This window comes from Nomascus leucogenys, chromosome 21 (genome assembly GCF_006542625.1).
Source record: "Nomascus leucogenys isolate Asia chromosome 21, Asia_NLE_v1, whole genome shotgun sequence".
In the NCBI taxonomy this organism is placed as follows: domain Eukaryota; kingdom Metazoa; phylum Chordata; class Mammalia; order Primates; family Hylobatidae; genus Nomascus; species Nomascus leucogenys.
Genome location: NC_044401.1, coordinates 28,677,403 through 28,694,501, shown reverse-complemented (window position 1 = coordinate 28,694,501; position 17,099 = coordinate 28,677,403). Strand labels below are relative to the sequence as shown.

The following is a 17,099-nucleotide window of genomic DNA, read 5'->3' as shown; positions in this document are numbered from 1 at the left end:
CAGTGTGGCGATTCCTCAGGGATCTAGAACTAGAAATACCATTTGACCCAGCCATCCTATTACTGGGTATATACCCAAAGGACTATAAATCATGCTGCTATAAAGACACATGCACACGTATGTTTATTGTGGCACTATTCACAATAGCAAAGACTTGGAACCAACCCAAATATCCAACAATGATAGATTGGATTAAAATGTGGCACATATACACCATGGAATACTATGCAGCCATAAAAAATGATAAGTTCATGTCCTTTGTAGGGACATGGATGAAACTGGAAACCATTATTCTCAGTAAACTATCACAAGGACAAAAAACCAAACACCATGTGTTCTCACTCATAGGTGGGAATTGAACAATGAGAACACATGGACACAGGAAGGGGAACATCACACTCTGGGGACTGTTGTGGGGTGGGGGGAGGGGGGAGGGACAGCATTAGGAGATACACCTAATGCTAAATGACGAGTTAATGGGTGCAGCACACCAACATGGCACATGGATACATATGTAACAATCCTGCACATTGTGCACATGTACCCTAAAACTTAAAGTACAAAAAAAAATACAGTGAATTATTCTATTCATAAGTGTGAAAGTTAATGGTCTTTCAGAAATATATATCCCCCCAATCAAGATATAGATTATTTCTAATTACTGTAGAGTGTTCTCTGCTGTTCACTTCCACTCTATAGTTGTCTTTTGCTAATAAAAGATTAAGAGCAGTACATATTTTGTTTAGTGTCTGAATATAACACAACATAATATATAATGTAATTTTTACTCCTTTCTATCCTATGCTTGGGCACATGAGCCAAACAACCCAATAACAGACTTTCCGAAGAGTTTTCTTATCATTATCTTAGAATGGAGGGTGGGCAAATATCAATCCTTTCTTGAAGTAAAGATATATTTAAGTTACATCTCTCAACTTTTGCCTCTAATTAAAAGTGAGCAAACCCTTTTTCAGAAGCTCCACAAAGAATCCTGCCAGCATCCACCTGCCCTGTGCTGAAACTGCCCTGGCAGTTGTAGCCCTGAATGACCCTCTCACTCAGAACAGACTTATGACCTCAGCAGTGCTTTAAGACAAACAAACAAACAAGAAACAAAACTTCACAGTGTGGTCAGCCTACTTCTTTTTTTTTTTTTTTTTTTTTTTTAGAGGGAGTCTCTCTCTGTCTCCCAGGCTGGAGTGCAGTGACGCGATCTGGGCTCACTGCAAGCTCCGCCTCCCGGGTTCATGCCATTCTCCTGCCTCAGCCTCATGAGTAGCTGGGACTACAGGCGCCCATCATCACTCTCGGCTAATTTTTTGTATTTGTAGTTGAGACGGGATTTCACCATGTTAGCCAGGATTGTCTCGATCTCCTGACCTCGAGAACTGCCCACCTTGGCCTCCCAAAGTGCTGGGATTACAGGCATGAGCCACCACGCCCGGCCGGTCAGCCAATTTGTAATCTGAAATTCGTTCTGCATTGATTTCAGCTTGATTTTATAGAATCATTCAAAACCACATGTTCATCAGCCATATACTTTCAATAGCTGTCCCTCCTCGATCTTTGGAGCCATCTATACTGAGATAAATGTGATTTATTGTACATACTAAAAAGTTGTTTAAGGTACTATCTAATTTTTTTCTAAGATTTCATATTTAGTCCTTTCAATTTTGATTATCAACTGTAGTTTTAAAGTTTCTACTTTGTCGTCTTAATTTTGTGGAAACCAATGAATTAAGACAACAAGCAGAAGATATTGTCTAAAGCAATCCTGCATTGGCTGGGGACTTGGGCCATTAAAATTCCATCAAAGTTAATGTTCTTACCCACGACTAACAAAACCAGAAGGTAGACATATTTTTTACTTGCAAATCTAAGCTCTATTTTCTGGAAAGTGAAAGACAGAAACTTACTGAATTTAGGAATTTTGCAAAAACTCTTTTGGCTCTCTGGGAATAAAGATTTGATCTTCTCCTTGTGGATTTTTATATTGTCTCTGAAATGTATTTTTCTAAAACGTTTAGGCTCTAACAAACAGAAGTGTGAAGCATATATTTTTCAGACATAAAATTAAGAATATTGCCTTTTAAAAATTCACACAATTAAATGCATATCTGTCTAAGCATTTTGAGGGTATCTTATGTTTCAGGTACAACTGATGAAAAAAAGAAAGAATGTCATAGATGTGGTTGAATTTCAGTTGTCTCATGGTAAAAGACCACCAGATCCGTTAGCATCTTCATATGATATATGTAAAGAATAAGCACTATGCTGAAAGATGCACATAAATACACACATACACAAATATTTAGATGAATAACCATCATTCTCATCACCTTATATAACAATGTATGGATGTCCTAGGATAGGGATCACTAGACACTCAAACTGCAGATGTGTTATATGTACTCACAGCCCTCTAAAGGACCTAAAGAGATAAAAATATTGTAGAACATCCCAGAAAAAAGGTAAGAATATTGCAGAACATCCCAGCAATACAAGGATCATTTTTTTCTAAAACATACTGATTTTATACACACACACACACACACACACGCATACATAAATACAAATATTATACATATGTATCTCCTCTAAGAATCACAGTATTTTATGATAGGTTTGTTAATATACTGCATTTTTTAAAAGGATTTCATTATGAAAAAAAATTTGCTGTATGTGTATTATTTCCTACCAACATAATTTCTTATTTTAGAGACAATCAACTTCCACTTCAAGTGGACAATAAGAGTTTTAAATATAGCTGCTTATCAATATTAACCTCATATGGTTTGACTCTGTGTCCCACCCAAATCTCACCTGGAATTATAGTTCCCACAATCCCCACATGTTATGGGAGGGACCCAGTGGGAGGTAATTGAATCATGGGGGCAGTTACCCTCATGCTGTTCTCATCATAGTGAGTTCTCACAAGATCTGATGGTTTTATAAGGATCTTTTCCCCCTTTTGCTTGGCACTTCTACTTCCTGCTGCCATGTGAAGGACATGTTTGCTTCCCCTTCTGCCATGATTGTAAGTTTCCTGAGGCCTCCCTAGTCCTGAAGAACTGTGAGTCGATTAACCCACTTTCCTTTATAAATTACCCAGTCTTGAGTAGTTCTTTATAGCAGTGTGAGAGCAGACTAATATAGTAAATTGGTACCACAGAGAGTGGGGTGCTGCTATAAGGATACCCAAAAATGTGGAAGCAACTTAGGAACTGGGAAACAGGCTAAAGTTAGAACAATTTGGAAGACTCAGAAGAAGATAGGAAAATATGGGATAATTTAGAATTTCCAAGAGACTTGGAAGGCTTAGAAGACAGAAATATGTGGGAAAGTTTGGAACTTCCTAGAGACTTGTTAAATGGCTTTGACCAAAATATTGATAGTGATATAAACAATGATGACCAGGCTGAGGCGGTCTCAGATGGAGATGAGGCACTTGTTGGCAGCTGGAATAAAGGTGCTTCTTTTAATAGCTTAGCAAAGAGACTGGTGGCATTTTGCCCTTGCCCTAGAGATCAGCAGAACTGTAAACTTGAGAGAGATAATTTAGGGTATCTGGTGGAACAATTTTTTTAGTAGCACAACATTCAAGAGGAAGCAGAGCATTAAAGTTAGGAAAATTTGCAGCCTGATAATTGAGTAGAAAAGAAAAACCCATTTTGGGGGGAGAAATTCAAGCTGGCTGCATAAATTTGCATAAGTAACAAGGAGCCAAATATTAATTGCCAAGACAATCGGGAAAATATCTCCAGGGCATGTCAGATATCTTTTTGACAGGCCAGGAGGTCAAGGAGGGAGAAATGGTTTTGTGGGCTGGTCCAAGGACCCCCCTGCTGTGTGCAGCATTGAGACTTGTTGCCCTGTGTCCCAGCTGCTCCAACTGTGGCTAAAAGAGGCCAAGGTATAGCTTGGGCCATGGCTTCAGATGGTGCAAGATGCAAGCCTTGGCAGCTTCCTCCTAGTGTTGAGCCTGCAGGTGCACAGAAGTCATGAACTAAGGTTTGAGAACCTCCACCTACATTTCAGAGGATATTTGGAAATGCCTGGATGTCCAGTCAGAAATTTGCTGCAGGGGCAGAGCCCTCATGGAGACCTCTGTTAGGGCAGTGCAATAGGGAAATGTGGGGTCCCCAGTGGGGCACTGCCTAGTGAAGCTGTGAGAAGAAGGCCACTATCCTCTAGACCCCAGAATGGTGGATCCACTGACAGCTTGCGTTGGATGCACCTGGAAAAGCCATAAATACTTAACACCAGCCTGTGAATGTAACTGGGAGGAGGGCTGTACCCTGAAAAACCCAAGGCTGTGGGAGCCCATCTCTTATATCACCATGACTTGGATATGAGCCATGGAGTCAAAAGACATTATTTCAGAGCTTTAAGATTTAATTATTGCTTTGTTAGATTTTGGACTTGCATGGGCCTGTAGTCCCTTTGTTTTGGCCAACTTCTTTCATTTGGAATAGGTGTATTTACCTAACGGCCGTAACCTCATTGTATCTGGGAAGTAAGTGACTTGCTTTTGATTTTACAGGCTCATAGGCAGAAGGGACTTGACTTGTCTCAGATGAGACTTTGGGTTTGAACTTTTGGGTTAATGCTGGAATGAGTTAAGACTTTGGGGACCATTGGAAGGGCATGATTATGTTTTAAAATATGAAGACATGAGATTTGGGAGGTGTCAGGGGTGGAATGGCATGGTTTGGCTCTGTGTCCCCACCCAAATCTCATCTTGTATTATAATCCCCATGTGTCCTAGGAGGGACCCACAGGTGGGAGGTAATTAAATCATGGGGGCAGTTACCCTCATGCCATTCTCATGATAGTGAGTGAGTTCTCATGTTATCTGATAGTTTTATAAGGGTTTCCCTGCCGCTTCACTCTGCACTTCTCTTTGCTGCTGCCATATGAAGAAGGAAGTGTTTGCTTCCCCTTCTATCATGATTGTAAGTTTCTTGAGGCCTACTCAGCCCTGAGTAACTGTGTCAATTAAGCCTCTTTCATTTATAAATTACCCAGTCCTGGGCAGTGCTTTATAGCAGCGTGAGAATGAACTAATACAACCTCTTTCACGCTGAAGCATTATATTTAGAAATCTATGATTATCTCCTAGATTTTCAGAACCATATCACATGTATCATATATATGAAGATTGCTCTAATTCTGTGAGGATACTGGGGGATATTAAAAAGAAGAAGACCTTTATATTTTTATAAAAGGAATATGTTGATTAATTGATAAAATGAAAAATAAGATTTCATTTTGGTGAATTTATGGAATAAATGACTATGAAATGCATACTTCGTTTGTCATTATGTTTTTAAATTTTTTTATTTCTCCATGCTGAGAAAAGGATAAGATTATAAATTGTAACAAAATTCTCCAGTCTTTAAAACTACTTTAGATCTTTAAAATTCAATGATTAAAATTTTGGAGTTTTAGTCTTTAGAAAAGACTAAATCTTGTGTATACTGTTATCAAAAAATTGGGGGAGGAAATTCTGGTCAAAATTTATTTTCAGTGTATTATGTCTTAGAATATTTTTCTCCCAGCACAATTAATTCTATTGAGAAAATTACTTTTCTTTTTACTATAGAATTTGAATAATACAAGTTTATAGAGAGTAGTCTCTCTTCTAAGCATATTTTAATTGCCATTTTGATTTTAATTTTATTATTTTAATATCAGGGGCTAAATAGAATTTATTTTTCAGAGGAACCAGCCACAAAATATGCTGTATACTTTATTTCAAGGCTAACCAAATTCCATGGCTAGGTTTATGCAAAGCCGGCACTATGCTAGGCACCTAAGATTCTGAGGGACGTACAGTCTAATGGGAAGACACACTGTAAGCAAATGATGTAATTACAACACAATGCAGTGAGCTAAATAATGGGAGAAGGAGCAATTATGCTATAAGGGGCCTGAGGAAGGACCTGATTAACTATTGCCTAAGGGACTCAGGAGAAACTTTATGAGGGAATTATATTAGCAAAGGATTTTGGAGAATAATGAGTAGTAGAAGCAGTTTTCCAGGTGGAAATGAAAGAGATCTTGTGTTGCAGACAGGGAGTACAGCATACACAAATAATTGAAAAAAAGAATTGTCTTTAGAATTTTAGCTTTGTATAGAGAGCAATAAATGACAAAGCTGTTATGTATGTTGCAGTCTTGTGAGGAGCACTAAATAACAATGAAATGAATTTCAAATTTTGTATCCTACTGTGGTCCAAAGTTTCCCAACTCTTTGTGATCCTAAGAGTTTTCTGCTATCATCTTCTTAAAAATACAGATCTCCAGACCATTCTGTTGGAGCTTATTATTTGCTTAACATTTTAGAAAACCTAGATTTGAAATTATGCGATTTTGAAAGAGAGGGGAATCAATGTTTCATCTGCTTTATAAAATACTAAATCATCAAAATGTATAGAAAGTTGAAATTCTGAAAATATTAAGCTGAAAGGCATAGAATCCAATGCAGTTGGTAAATGGCAAGGGTTTGAACTAAGCCACGGCTGGAAAAGTAGAAAATTGATCAGCTTTCAGAAGGTGGAGCTGACTGGCAAGCTGAATTATCGGTGAGAAAAAATATAAAGTATAACTGAGATTTCGAACTGGATACACTGCAAATTGATGAGGCTTTGTAGCTACAACAGAAAATCAGAACACCAGGTTTGGGGAAATCAGTGTAGGAATGGTGAGTTGGAGAACATTAAGCTATGAATGATTATGCTAAATCAAACCCAAGAGAGTTTCTGGATTTAATAGAAGTGTTCACTTCTGAAAAAACTGAGAAGGGAATGTTTCTCAGTAGGCATTGTAATGAATGGTAAAGAAAAATCAGAGACTAATGCTTTGAAAGTCATGTCTGATTCAAAAGAAAAATCTTTCAACCATTCACTGCATACATTTTCCCATGGAGATAATTTTTAAAAGCTTTGGCTCACTTAGAAAAGAAATCCTGAGCCCTTTTTGTTATTACTTTAACTTGTCCAATCTCTAAGCCACAGAGATACCTCAGAGGTTCATTAGAAATTCCCAAATCTAGAAAGAGGAAGGTCCCAATAAAAACAAATGAACCAAACCAGATCCTTTAGGGGTTGAATTTTGAAGTTTTCACTTCCTGATTTTAAGGAAGGTTCATATTTTAGTGGCAGAACAATGGTAAATGTAGATTTTAAATCACCATAGTTAAAACAAAGAATCCCTTCCATGTCTGTCACTAGATCTGGCACACACATGTATCAAGTGTAATTCTAACACAAATTGTGAATGATGCAAGTCTTATCCCTAACCAGATCCCTTCACAAGGAGACACTTTCTACCCAACATTTTTGCTTTACCACTGTAATTTGTTTTTCTATTATTTTACTGAATGTAGTCAATGACTCAGGTTACAATGTGCAAAAATCTTCCTTCTGTACTTCAAATAGATGAAGAAACAACCTTTTGGAAAAAGTTCTTCTCTACTTCTCGGATGAGGTTCAATTATTAACTTTTTTTTTTTTTTTTGAGACTGAGTCTCACTCTGTCACCACGGCTGAAGTGTGGTGCCATCTTGGCTCATTGTAACCTCCACCTCCAGGGTTCAAGTGATTCTCCTGCCTCAGCCTCCCAAGTAGCTGGGATTACAGTCACACACCACCACACCCTGCTAATTTTTGAATTTTAGTAGAGACGGGTTTTTGCCATGTTGGTCAAGCTGGTCTCGACCTCCTGATCTCATGATTTGCCCACCTCAGCCTCCCAAAGTGCTGGGATTACAGGCATGAGCCACCATGCCTGGCCAATTATTAACTATTAAGAGTGATACTTTGGCTGGGTGTGGTGGCTCATGCTGTAATGCTAGTACTTTGGGAGGCCAAGGCAAGCAGATCACTTCAGGTCAGGAGTTCAAAACCATCCTGGTCATCACGATGAAACCCCATCTCTACTAAAAATACAAAAAATTAGCTGGGCATGGTGGCCTGCGCCTGTAATCCTAGCTACTCAGGAGGCTGAGGCAGGAGAATTGCTTGAACCCGGGAGGCAGAGGTTGCAGTAAGCCAAGATTTTGCCACTGCACTCCAGCCTGGGCAACAGAGCAAGACTCCATTTCCAAAAAAAAAAAAAAAAGTGGTACTTTGCATCTCTCTGTCATATATGTCAACTAGTCATTGCATGTTGCTGATTCAAGAGGCTGTCATTGCAGTGGCCTGGATTTAGGGAAGAAAACACTGTGAACAAGTCAACCCTTGGTTTCCAGAAAGTTATGTCTTCTTAGAAGAGAAATTGAAAAGCACTTTTTTTTTTTTTTTTTGAGACAGAGTTTTACTCTTGTTTTCCAGGCTGGAGTGCAATGGCATGCAATCTCTGCTCACTTGCAACCTCCACCTCCTGGGTTCAAGTGATTCTTCTGCCTCAGCCTCCCGAGTAGCTGGGATTACAGGTGCCCAGCACTACGTCCGGCTAGTTTTTATGTATTTTTAGTAGAGCCGGGTTTCATCATGTTGGCTAGGCTGGTCTCGAACTCCTGACTGCAGGTGATCCACCTGCCTTGGCCTTCCAAAGTGCTGGGATTACAGGCACGAGCCACTGCGCCTGGCCTGAAAAGCACTTTTATATTAGCTTTTATAAAACACATATTACTAGATATATAGGGTAAAAATATCTGTCTAGGCCTATGTCATGATCAAAGAAACATGTGAAAGAAGAATAGATTGAAAGCATCATGCAATTCCACTGTCACACAGTTAAGAGTTTCCTTAGTACTGGCAGTGTTTGGAAGTTTCAGTACCGCTATATAAGTCCAGAGAAGCTTCTTGGAGAATGATCAGCTGTGTGATGCATGAGCCGCCCCTTCCTCTTAGTCTTAACTATTTTTTCTCCTTTATTTGTATTTTTTCTTTTTTTTTTTTCTTTTTTTGAGACGGAGTCTCGCTCTGTCACCCAGGCTGGAGTGCAGTGGCGTGATCTCGACTCACTGCAAGCTCTGCCTCCCAGGTTCACGTCATTCTCCTGCCTCAGCCTCCCGAGTAGCTGGGACTATAGGTGCCCGCCGCCACACCCAGCTAATTTTTTGTATTTTTCTTTTAGTAGAGACGGGGTTTCACCGTGTTAGCCAGGATGGTCTCGATCTCCTGACCTCATGATCCACCCGCCTCGGCCTCCCAAAGTGCTGGGATTACAGGCATGAGCCACCACGCATGGCCTATTTGTATCTTTTTGAGAAATATTTCATTTAAAATATAATCAATGCCACTTTACAAAGTATATTATGTCTCCTTTCTTTATGGTTTTACAAAGGGAACATATATCAGCTGTACCTAGAATAGCAAAAGTTAGAGATCAAATATTATTTCTCTCTCTTAAATACCAATACAACAAAAATGTATTTTATATACCAGACATTATTTTAAATTTGCTAAAAATTATTACCTTTATACAGTTTTAAATTTTCTTTTTACCAGTTTCTTCATTTGTTTTTCTACAGAACTATTTGCTAACTTGCATTAATGCCTGCACCAGTTTCTTAACATCCTCTTCTGCCATCTTTCTCTTAATAAGGGAAGCATTTCAGTAATCTATCAATTAGGATGTATAAGAGGCAGAAAACTAAAAATCTGGACGGGTGCAGTGGCTCACTCCCGTAATCCCAGCACTTAGGGAGGCTGAGGCAGGTGGTGGTGAGAGCAGCCTTGCCAACATGGTGAAACCCTGTCTCTACTAAAAATACGAAAATTAGCTGGGTGTGGTGGCACACATCTGTAATCCCAGCTACTTGGGAGGCTGAAGCAGTAGAGTCTCTTGAACCCGGGAAGTGGAGGTGCAGTGAGCCGAGATTGCGCTATTGCACTCCAGCCTGGGCAACAAGAGTGAAACTCCATCTAAAAAAAAAAAAAAAAAAAAAATTCTAGGCCATCAGGTCATTTACTGGCAATTGCGATTTTAGCGTATATACCAGCATTTTTGCCAAAAAAAATCCCTGAGCTTTTCTCTTCCTTCTTAATTTCGCCTGTAGCTCCCAGCATTTTTCCAGTCTTAAGGAAGTTGAAAGTTTTTTTTTCCATTTTGTTTAATCATTAACCTCCATTCTCTCAAATTGCAAATTTAAAAAACAGAAGAATGAAAAGACAACAAACCCGTCTTACAGTGTACACTGCAGTATCTTGATTTTTGTACAGAAAAATACTGGTTTAAAGAATTTCTATGAATTTGCAAATTAGTAATTTGAACAAATCACTCTTTGATATCTGAAAATTAATGAAAAGCATAATTTGTATCACTGTTTCTCATTAATATTCTAAATTGTGTTACGGCACATAAAAAATCGATAAATCATACCTCAAAACATGAATTAAAAAGTGTTCTGGAAAACTTTTTAAAAGCATTGGTACAATGGAGTGCGCACAGAATTTGTCTCTTTCTCCATTATGTTGTATTATGTCCACATCATTTATCAGGGGAAAGAAAAACAATTCCTATTAATTATTTATTAATATTAAAATATTGATGAGTATTAAAAAGTACCGGGCTTCCAGCTGGTGTACTGAGTTGAACTTTGCTGAAATGCAGCCAGCACAAGGGGCGTGTATTAAAAGAGCAGAACAAATGACTTAATAGGGGTCCAAAAGCAGCAATCAGAAAAGGTTCATTTAACATAGCAATGGCACAAGCTTCAAGCAATTGCCTCTACTTAAGTAAGTGTGGAATTACAAAAGCCTATTTATTACAGTCCAACAGGGTCCTGCAGCTTGCTCAAAGAGCTTTGAAGAAATTCAACAGTTATAAAGTCCTGCTCAGTGCAGAAGCAGTAAAATTTGGACAGACCCTCAAAACAGCCCGCAAAGCTTTTATTAAAAAGTTAATACAATCCTCATCGCAATTGTTCTTTGAAATGAATTGTTTTCTCACTTTTCTTTCTTTAAAGGAGAGATGCTCTACCTGGTTATTTTCAAAACTTCTTTGAAAATGAATTTTAACCACTAGGAAAAAAAGAAAGTTTCATGGTGGTATCAAATTAAATGCAGGACCTCATGTGTTCCAACACTGAGCTTCTTGAAATGCTCTTGAAACTGACATTAGCTGTAACTCCATTAATGGACTTACTTCAGCAGAAAAATTAGTAGGATTTCCTCATTGTAGAAAATGCAAAATTTGAGTCCAAATACATTGGGGCTGCAATTTTTTTATTAGTGATTGGATAATGATTTGATTTTTCTAAGTATTAAAGTAAGTAAAAATAAAATATTTTTTTAAAAATCCACATATCCATTTATTTATAATTCAGCAATGCATTTATAAATATTGAATATGTTTATGAAGCTTCAACTAAAATACAAGAAAAATAACTTATCTTTTGCTTGGAATCAATTTTAGAGAACAAATCACAGGGTTGTGGGGGTGAAACAAATTTAGGGACTAAAATAGAGGATTATTGAATAGATGAAGAATTGATAATGAAAGGTAAATGATGTTAATTTGTATGAAAGGATATTAATTTCTAATGGGAGCAAAAAGTTGGTAAGAAAGTGAATTTACTTTTTCATCAAAAAAGCAACACCTACATTTTTCCTTGGCAAAAGATTAAGTCAGGCCAAGTGTGGTGGTTCATGCCTGTAATTCTAGCACTTTGGGAGGCCTAGCGGGGAGAATCACTTGAGCCCAGGAGTTCAAGATCAGCCTGGGCAACATGACCAAACTTTGTCTCTACAAATAATAAAAAATTAGCTGATTGTGGTGGCACAAGCCTGCAGTCTCAGCCAGAAGGATTGCTTTTAGCCTGGGAGGTGGAGGCTGCAGTAAGCCGAGATCACATCACTACACTATAGCCTGGAACACAAGGGCAAAACCCTGTCTTAAAAAAAGAAAAAATAATAAAAGATTAAGTCATAATTCCTAGGCCAATCCATGCTTCAATCAGAAGGAGTTTCTATGAGATCTCACAAATAATAAAACCCAGTGGATGGGAAATATTGCAGTAGATTCTATTTTTTGGTGTACAGTTTTCTCTGAAGTGGCACGAGGCAAGCATCATGAAAGTTTCTATTATAGATGAAGAATAAAAATGAAAAGTGTTTATGGATAGGAAAGTTTGAACGAGAGGTTGGATGCAAAAGTTATCATGTGATAATTATAGAAACAACAAATATGGAACTTTTGTTAACTTGTGGGAAATACAAATACATGAGGTTCTTACGGTCCTTGATTTGAGAAAAATCTATATAAAAATAAGTTCTTTAACAATGAAAACAATTCAACAGTTAATGTATCTAAAGATTCCTGAGTTTTTGTTTGTTGTGTGTTTGTAGTTTATTTTGCTGCATTTCATTAAGGCAGGGTGCCACTGAACTCCAGTGAGACATTTCGATTGGCGAGTGAACCAAGATTGAGATTTGAGAGCAGAAGTACTTTGATGATAGTATGAATTTTTCCTTTTAATGGAAGGGTTTGAAGAAGGAAATCACTTAAAATATTTTTAATCTTCAGTCAGAAATGAATTTGACCCTATGATATCTGATCCAAACAGATGGGGTTTTTATTCATATTCCATACTTTCGATAATGCTTAGCAAAACATAGCAAATATAGAATCACCATCAAATAAGACATTTCAAAACATGTCTAGGTAATTGTAACACATAGAGCAGCCATTTCCTTGGTACCTCTCATTAAGTATTTTTTTAAGAAATAAAACTGTACAAAAGAAGACGGTTGTTTCCTTTTCTTTGTAGTCAAGAGATGTTTGTCAGAAGTCAAGACCTACTGTAATATGGCCTAAATCATGTCTATTTTACAATTCACTAAATATTATTATTACCTATGGATACCATGGGACTCCTTGTGCATAATGGGTTCCAGTCCTCTTGCAGAGCTGCATATGAAAATGTTATCAATGGGCTGAAGAATCTGGCATTAATAACTTTGCTACATTATAACAGATAGGTAGTCCTGATGTTTTGTTCTTTTTTAAATATATCAAATATATTTCGTTGCGTACATTATAGTAGCAGATTGAAAACATCTGCTCACTTGCCACTAGTGCACCAGCAGCAGAGAATCTCAGCACATTTTCCCTAGGCCTGCATGTACCAGGGCTATCATCCAGCTGTTGAGTCTGGATATGGGGCCAGATTAATACTCAAGAGCCTTGGAAATGGAAATAGTGCTTTCTTGCCAAAAATTGGAACAATGATAGACTCCATTTGCATGTTCCCTTCTCTCTCTGTTCTTATTCGCCACCCTTTCCAACCCATTAATTTGCTTCCTTCCACCTTCCCCTCCCGTCCTCTCTTTACAGCTCCATCACCTGTCCTGACGATTAAGAAAGATCGGACCTCCAGAAATAGCATCTCTTTGTCCTGGCAAGAACCTGAACATCCTAATGGGATCATATTGGACTACGAGGTCAAATACTACGAAAAGGTGGGGAAACAATGTTTCAGATTTGGGCTGTGTAGGCAAGAAGCTGTTTCCTCATGAGCTGTGCTCTTGCAAAGAAACCAGTGACATTGCTAGTAAATGGTAGAGCACTGTTTAGAACTGTGGCCCTGTGACCCCTTTGATTTATTGGTAGAGGAAGGTTTAGAAAGAATCTTGTTGAATACCCCCTATTCTACAGCAATAAACAACATCAAAGATGCCACTGCCAACTTAATCCAGTTAGTTATGGCAATAGCATGACATTTATATCCTTTTACACCAAGACCCCTACTCTACCAATTATTTTATTGTGGTTTTTCGGTCTATTTGTGAACTGTTTTTTTAGTTCATTGCCTCAAGCATCATTTCCTGATCTTCAAATTCACATGCATTTCATTCAATACAAATAGCAACACTGTGCTAGTAACAAGAATATTGTATTATTTAACTGATGATGAAAAGATTTTCTTGACCCTGTAGAAGGAAATTTAAAAGGTTGGGGATAGATGGATAAATTTGCCTGACATAAAGTTGTGGCTTGGTAACGCAATTATTCAAAAAAATAGGCACATGGTTATTTTTACCCCAAATTTAAAAATTATTAAAAAATAGTTATGTGGTTATTTTGCCCTGAGTGGCGAGTATTCCACCATTCTAAATAACTCATTTTTTTCTGTTTGTAAATGATAGTAAAGTTTAAAGCCAAGATATGTTTAAACCTTAGAATCACAGCTAGTTAGTTTCACAGCTACTAACATGAACACTACATATTTGTGTATTTACTTCAGTTTATAAAGTGTGTTAAAGTGAATTAAATGCAAATTGTGCATTTGTATAGCAGTTTATATTTACAGAACATTTCTGTGGACATTACTTAAGTCTGAGCTGTATGACAACCTTACGGAAGTAGCAAAGTCAGTTGTTTTACAAATAAGAAAACTGAGAGTGATGTTATATGAATTTCCCACAGCCTCATTGCTAATAAATATTAGGCCTCTGTTTTGAATTGTGGCAGCCATGAGTCCTCCTTTAGTAGGTTCTTCCCTATATCAGGTACCTTTTTCTACATGATAATAGATCCTTATGAGAATTATTGGCGTAATCAACTGTGCAAAAATGCATAATGTAAAAACATTGTTTTGCATTATGTAGTTATTTCCTTGCTTGAAGTTAATGTATTTCTCTAGTATAATGTCATTTTTTTCATAGTCTCTCTTACAGAAAGCCTAGAGTCTACCTTTTTCATTAAAAGAAATTGATGCCAAATAAACTTCATTGTTCCAAAATTGTAGTAGAAATAAATTTTCTCTTAGCTTTGAGTCCTCTACTGTGGTAAAGTCAAATACTCATAGGATTGTGATCTATTTTCAGAAGTGTGACAGGATAGAATGGGCAAATATAATAATTCATGTTCATAAATGATGCCACAAAATTTTTAAAAATCAGTAATGTGCCTCAGTTCAAACTAGATTTCAGAACTGGGAGAACACCTAACATTTAGATCTATGAGGCTGATCTCAAATTTTAATTGTATACATCTGTACCTTTCACAAACATGAGAAGTATGCTGCCTTATTTCAAACTCCCTCAAAAAACGCAACAAGCATCATTACCTTTTTTTTTTTTTTTTTTTTTCCTGAGACGGTGTTTCACTCCTGTTGCCCGGGCTGGAGTGCAATGGCATGATCTCGGCTCACCACAATCTCCGCCTCCCTGGTTCAAGCAATTCTCCTGCCTCAGCCTCCCAAGTAGCTGGGATTATAGGCATGTGCCACCATGCCCAGCTAATTTTGTATTTTTAGTAGAGATGAGGTTTCTCCACGTTGGTCAGGCTGGTCTTAAACTCCTGACCTCAGGTGATCCACACGCCTCGGCCTCCCAAAGTGCTGGGATTACAGGCTTGAGCCACCGCCCCTGGACATTACTTTTAAACAATATTAACCATTGTAGGAAAAAATGGTCAAATCTATTGATTATTCCCTAAGTATTTTTTGATACATACATACTTGTAATATTATTTAAAATATATTCCTATAAATACATATTTGCATCACATATACCTAAATTTAAAAATTAATTCTAAGTATTTATAGTATGCTCGGTAATATTTAGAAAGATTCTCTAGGATTTAAGGTCCACAAGGTCTAGCTTTCTTGATTGTTTATTTCAGTATGGTGAAATAACATTACATATACTGATGGTGATTAACAGTATATACATTACATATACTGATGGTGATTAACAGTATATACATTACATATACTGATGGTGATTAACAGTATATGTAATGTATGGCAAGTTTTCTGTACTATTCAATCTTGTTTTGGTTGAGGATATACAGTGTTTCGTATCACCCACTCTAGGTCCTACTCTAGGTGCAGGGACATTGTACCATTGCTCGAAATCAGGTTCCCCATAGGAGCTCTGTGTATAATAATATATGTGAGAGAAAAAACGTAATTCTTGATAAATTCAATTTTTGTAAACAAGGCTTGACACAAAGAGACCATTAAAATGTGTGGTGTGAATCTAATGTATAATGTGAATCTCCTAGAGATCCTTTTTGGGAAATATTTCTAGCCTTTGATCTGGAGATTTTTGTCTCTACCAAATCACAGTGACTTAGATTAAATACAGCACAAATACAGTTAAGCTAAAAATAATGCAGAGCTACATATAAATTCTTGATTTTTTATGTTTAATATTTTAAGGTTGATATAAAAAATGTTCTACTGCGGAATCAATAGAGCATTCCTATTAGGTTTAATTCAAAGGGATATTTTCTTCTTTTAAGTTTGTTATTGGAATTAGATTTAAGCTTTCTCTCAATCTTGACTTTGAAGAGAGCATATCTTCTCTCACGTATTTACTGGTTAGAATAAAGCCAAAATTTTCCTGCTTTACATGCAGGGCAGAAATCATAATATTCACATTAGGAAATTCTGTAAATATTTTTATTTTTAGAAATGCTCATGTTGGGCCAGGAGCGGTGGCTCATGCCTGTAATTCCAGCACTTTGGGCGGCCGAGGCAGGTGGATCACCTGAGGTCAGGAGATCAAGACCAGCCTGGCCAACATGGTGAAACATCGTCTCTACTAAAAATACAAAAATTACCTGGGAGTGATGGCATGCACCTGTAGTCCCAGCTACTCAGGAGGCTGAGGCAGGAAAATCGCTTGAACCCGGGAGGCAGAGGTTTCAGTGAGCTGAGGTAGTGCTGCTGCACTCCAGCCTGGTGACAGAGCAAGACTTTGTCTAAAAAAAAAAAATGCCTAAGTTGCGTTCAGAGAATAAAATAATTGAAATAATCGATATGACTTTTTAAATCCATCCTATGATTTGTGTTAAAATATAAAAGAATCAGGTTTGAGTGGTTCACTGTTTATCGTTTTATAGCATTATGAATATTTGATTTTAACATGATTTTTTTTTTTTTCTGACCTCAAAGCAGGAACAAGAGACAAGTTATACCATTCTGAGGGCAAGAGGCACAAATGTTACCATCAGTAGCCTCAAGCCTGACACTATATACGTATTCCAAATCCGAGCCCGAACAGCCGCTGGATATGGGACGAACAGCCGCAAGTTTGAGTTTGAAACTAGTCCAGACTGTATGTATTATTTCAATGTAGTTTAGAAGAGGGGGCGGGGATCTTGCAAAAGATGTCTGATCGTTTATTCTCACTGTT

At 37.5% G+C, this 17,099-nt stretch overlaps 1 protein-coding gene across 3 annotated transcripts in view; it reads left to right on the top strand.

Annotated features, from left to right (window-relative positions):
* The window catches only part of EPHA3 (EPH receptor A3), a 372,702-nt gene that overhangs the window by 279,873 nt on the left and 75,730 nt on the right, over positions 1-17,099 (top strand). For 2 of the 3 annotated variants that reach the window (XM_003255127.2, XM_012497854.2), the window contains exons 6-7: positions 13,288-13,412; positions 16,859-17,021. In XM_003255127.2, the coding sequence (XP_003255175.1) occupies positions 13,288-13,412; positions 16,859-17,021 (288 nt within the window). The remainder of the gene's footprint in view (positions 1-13,287; positions 13,413-16,858; positions 17,022-17,099) is intronic. The other variant, XM_012497853.2, reaches the window with a different exon arrangement.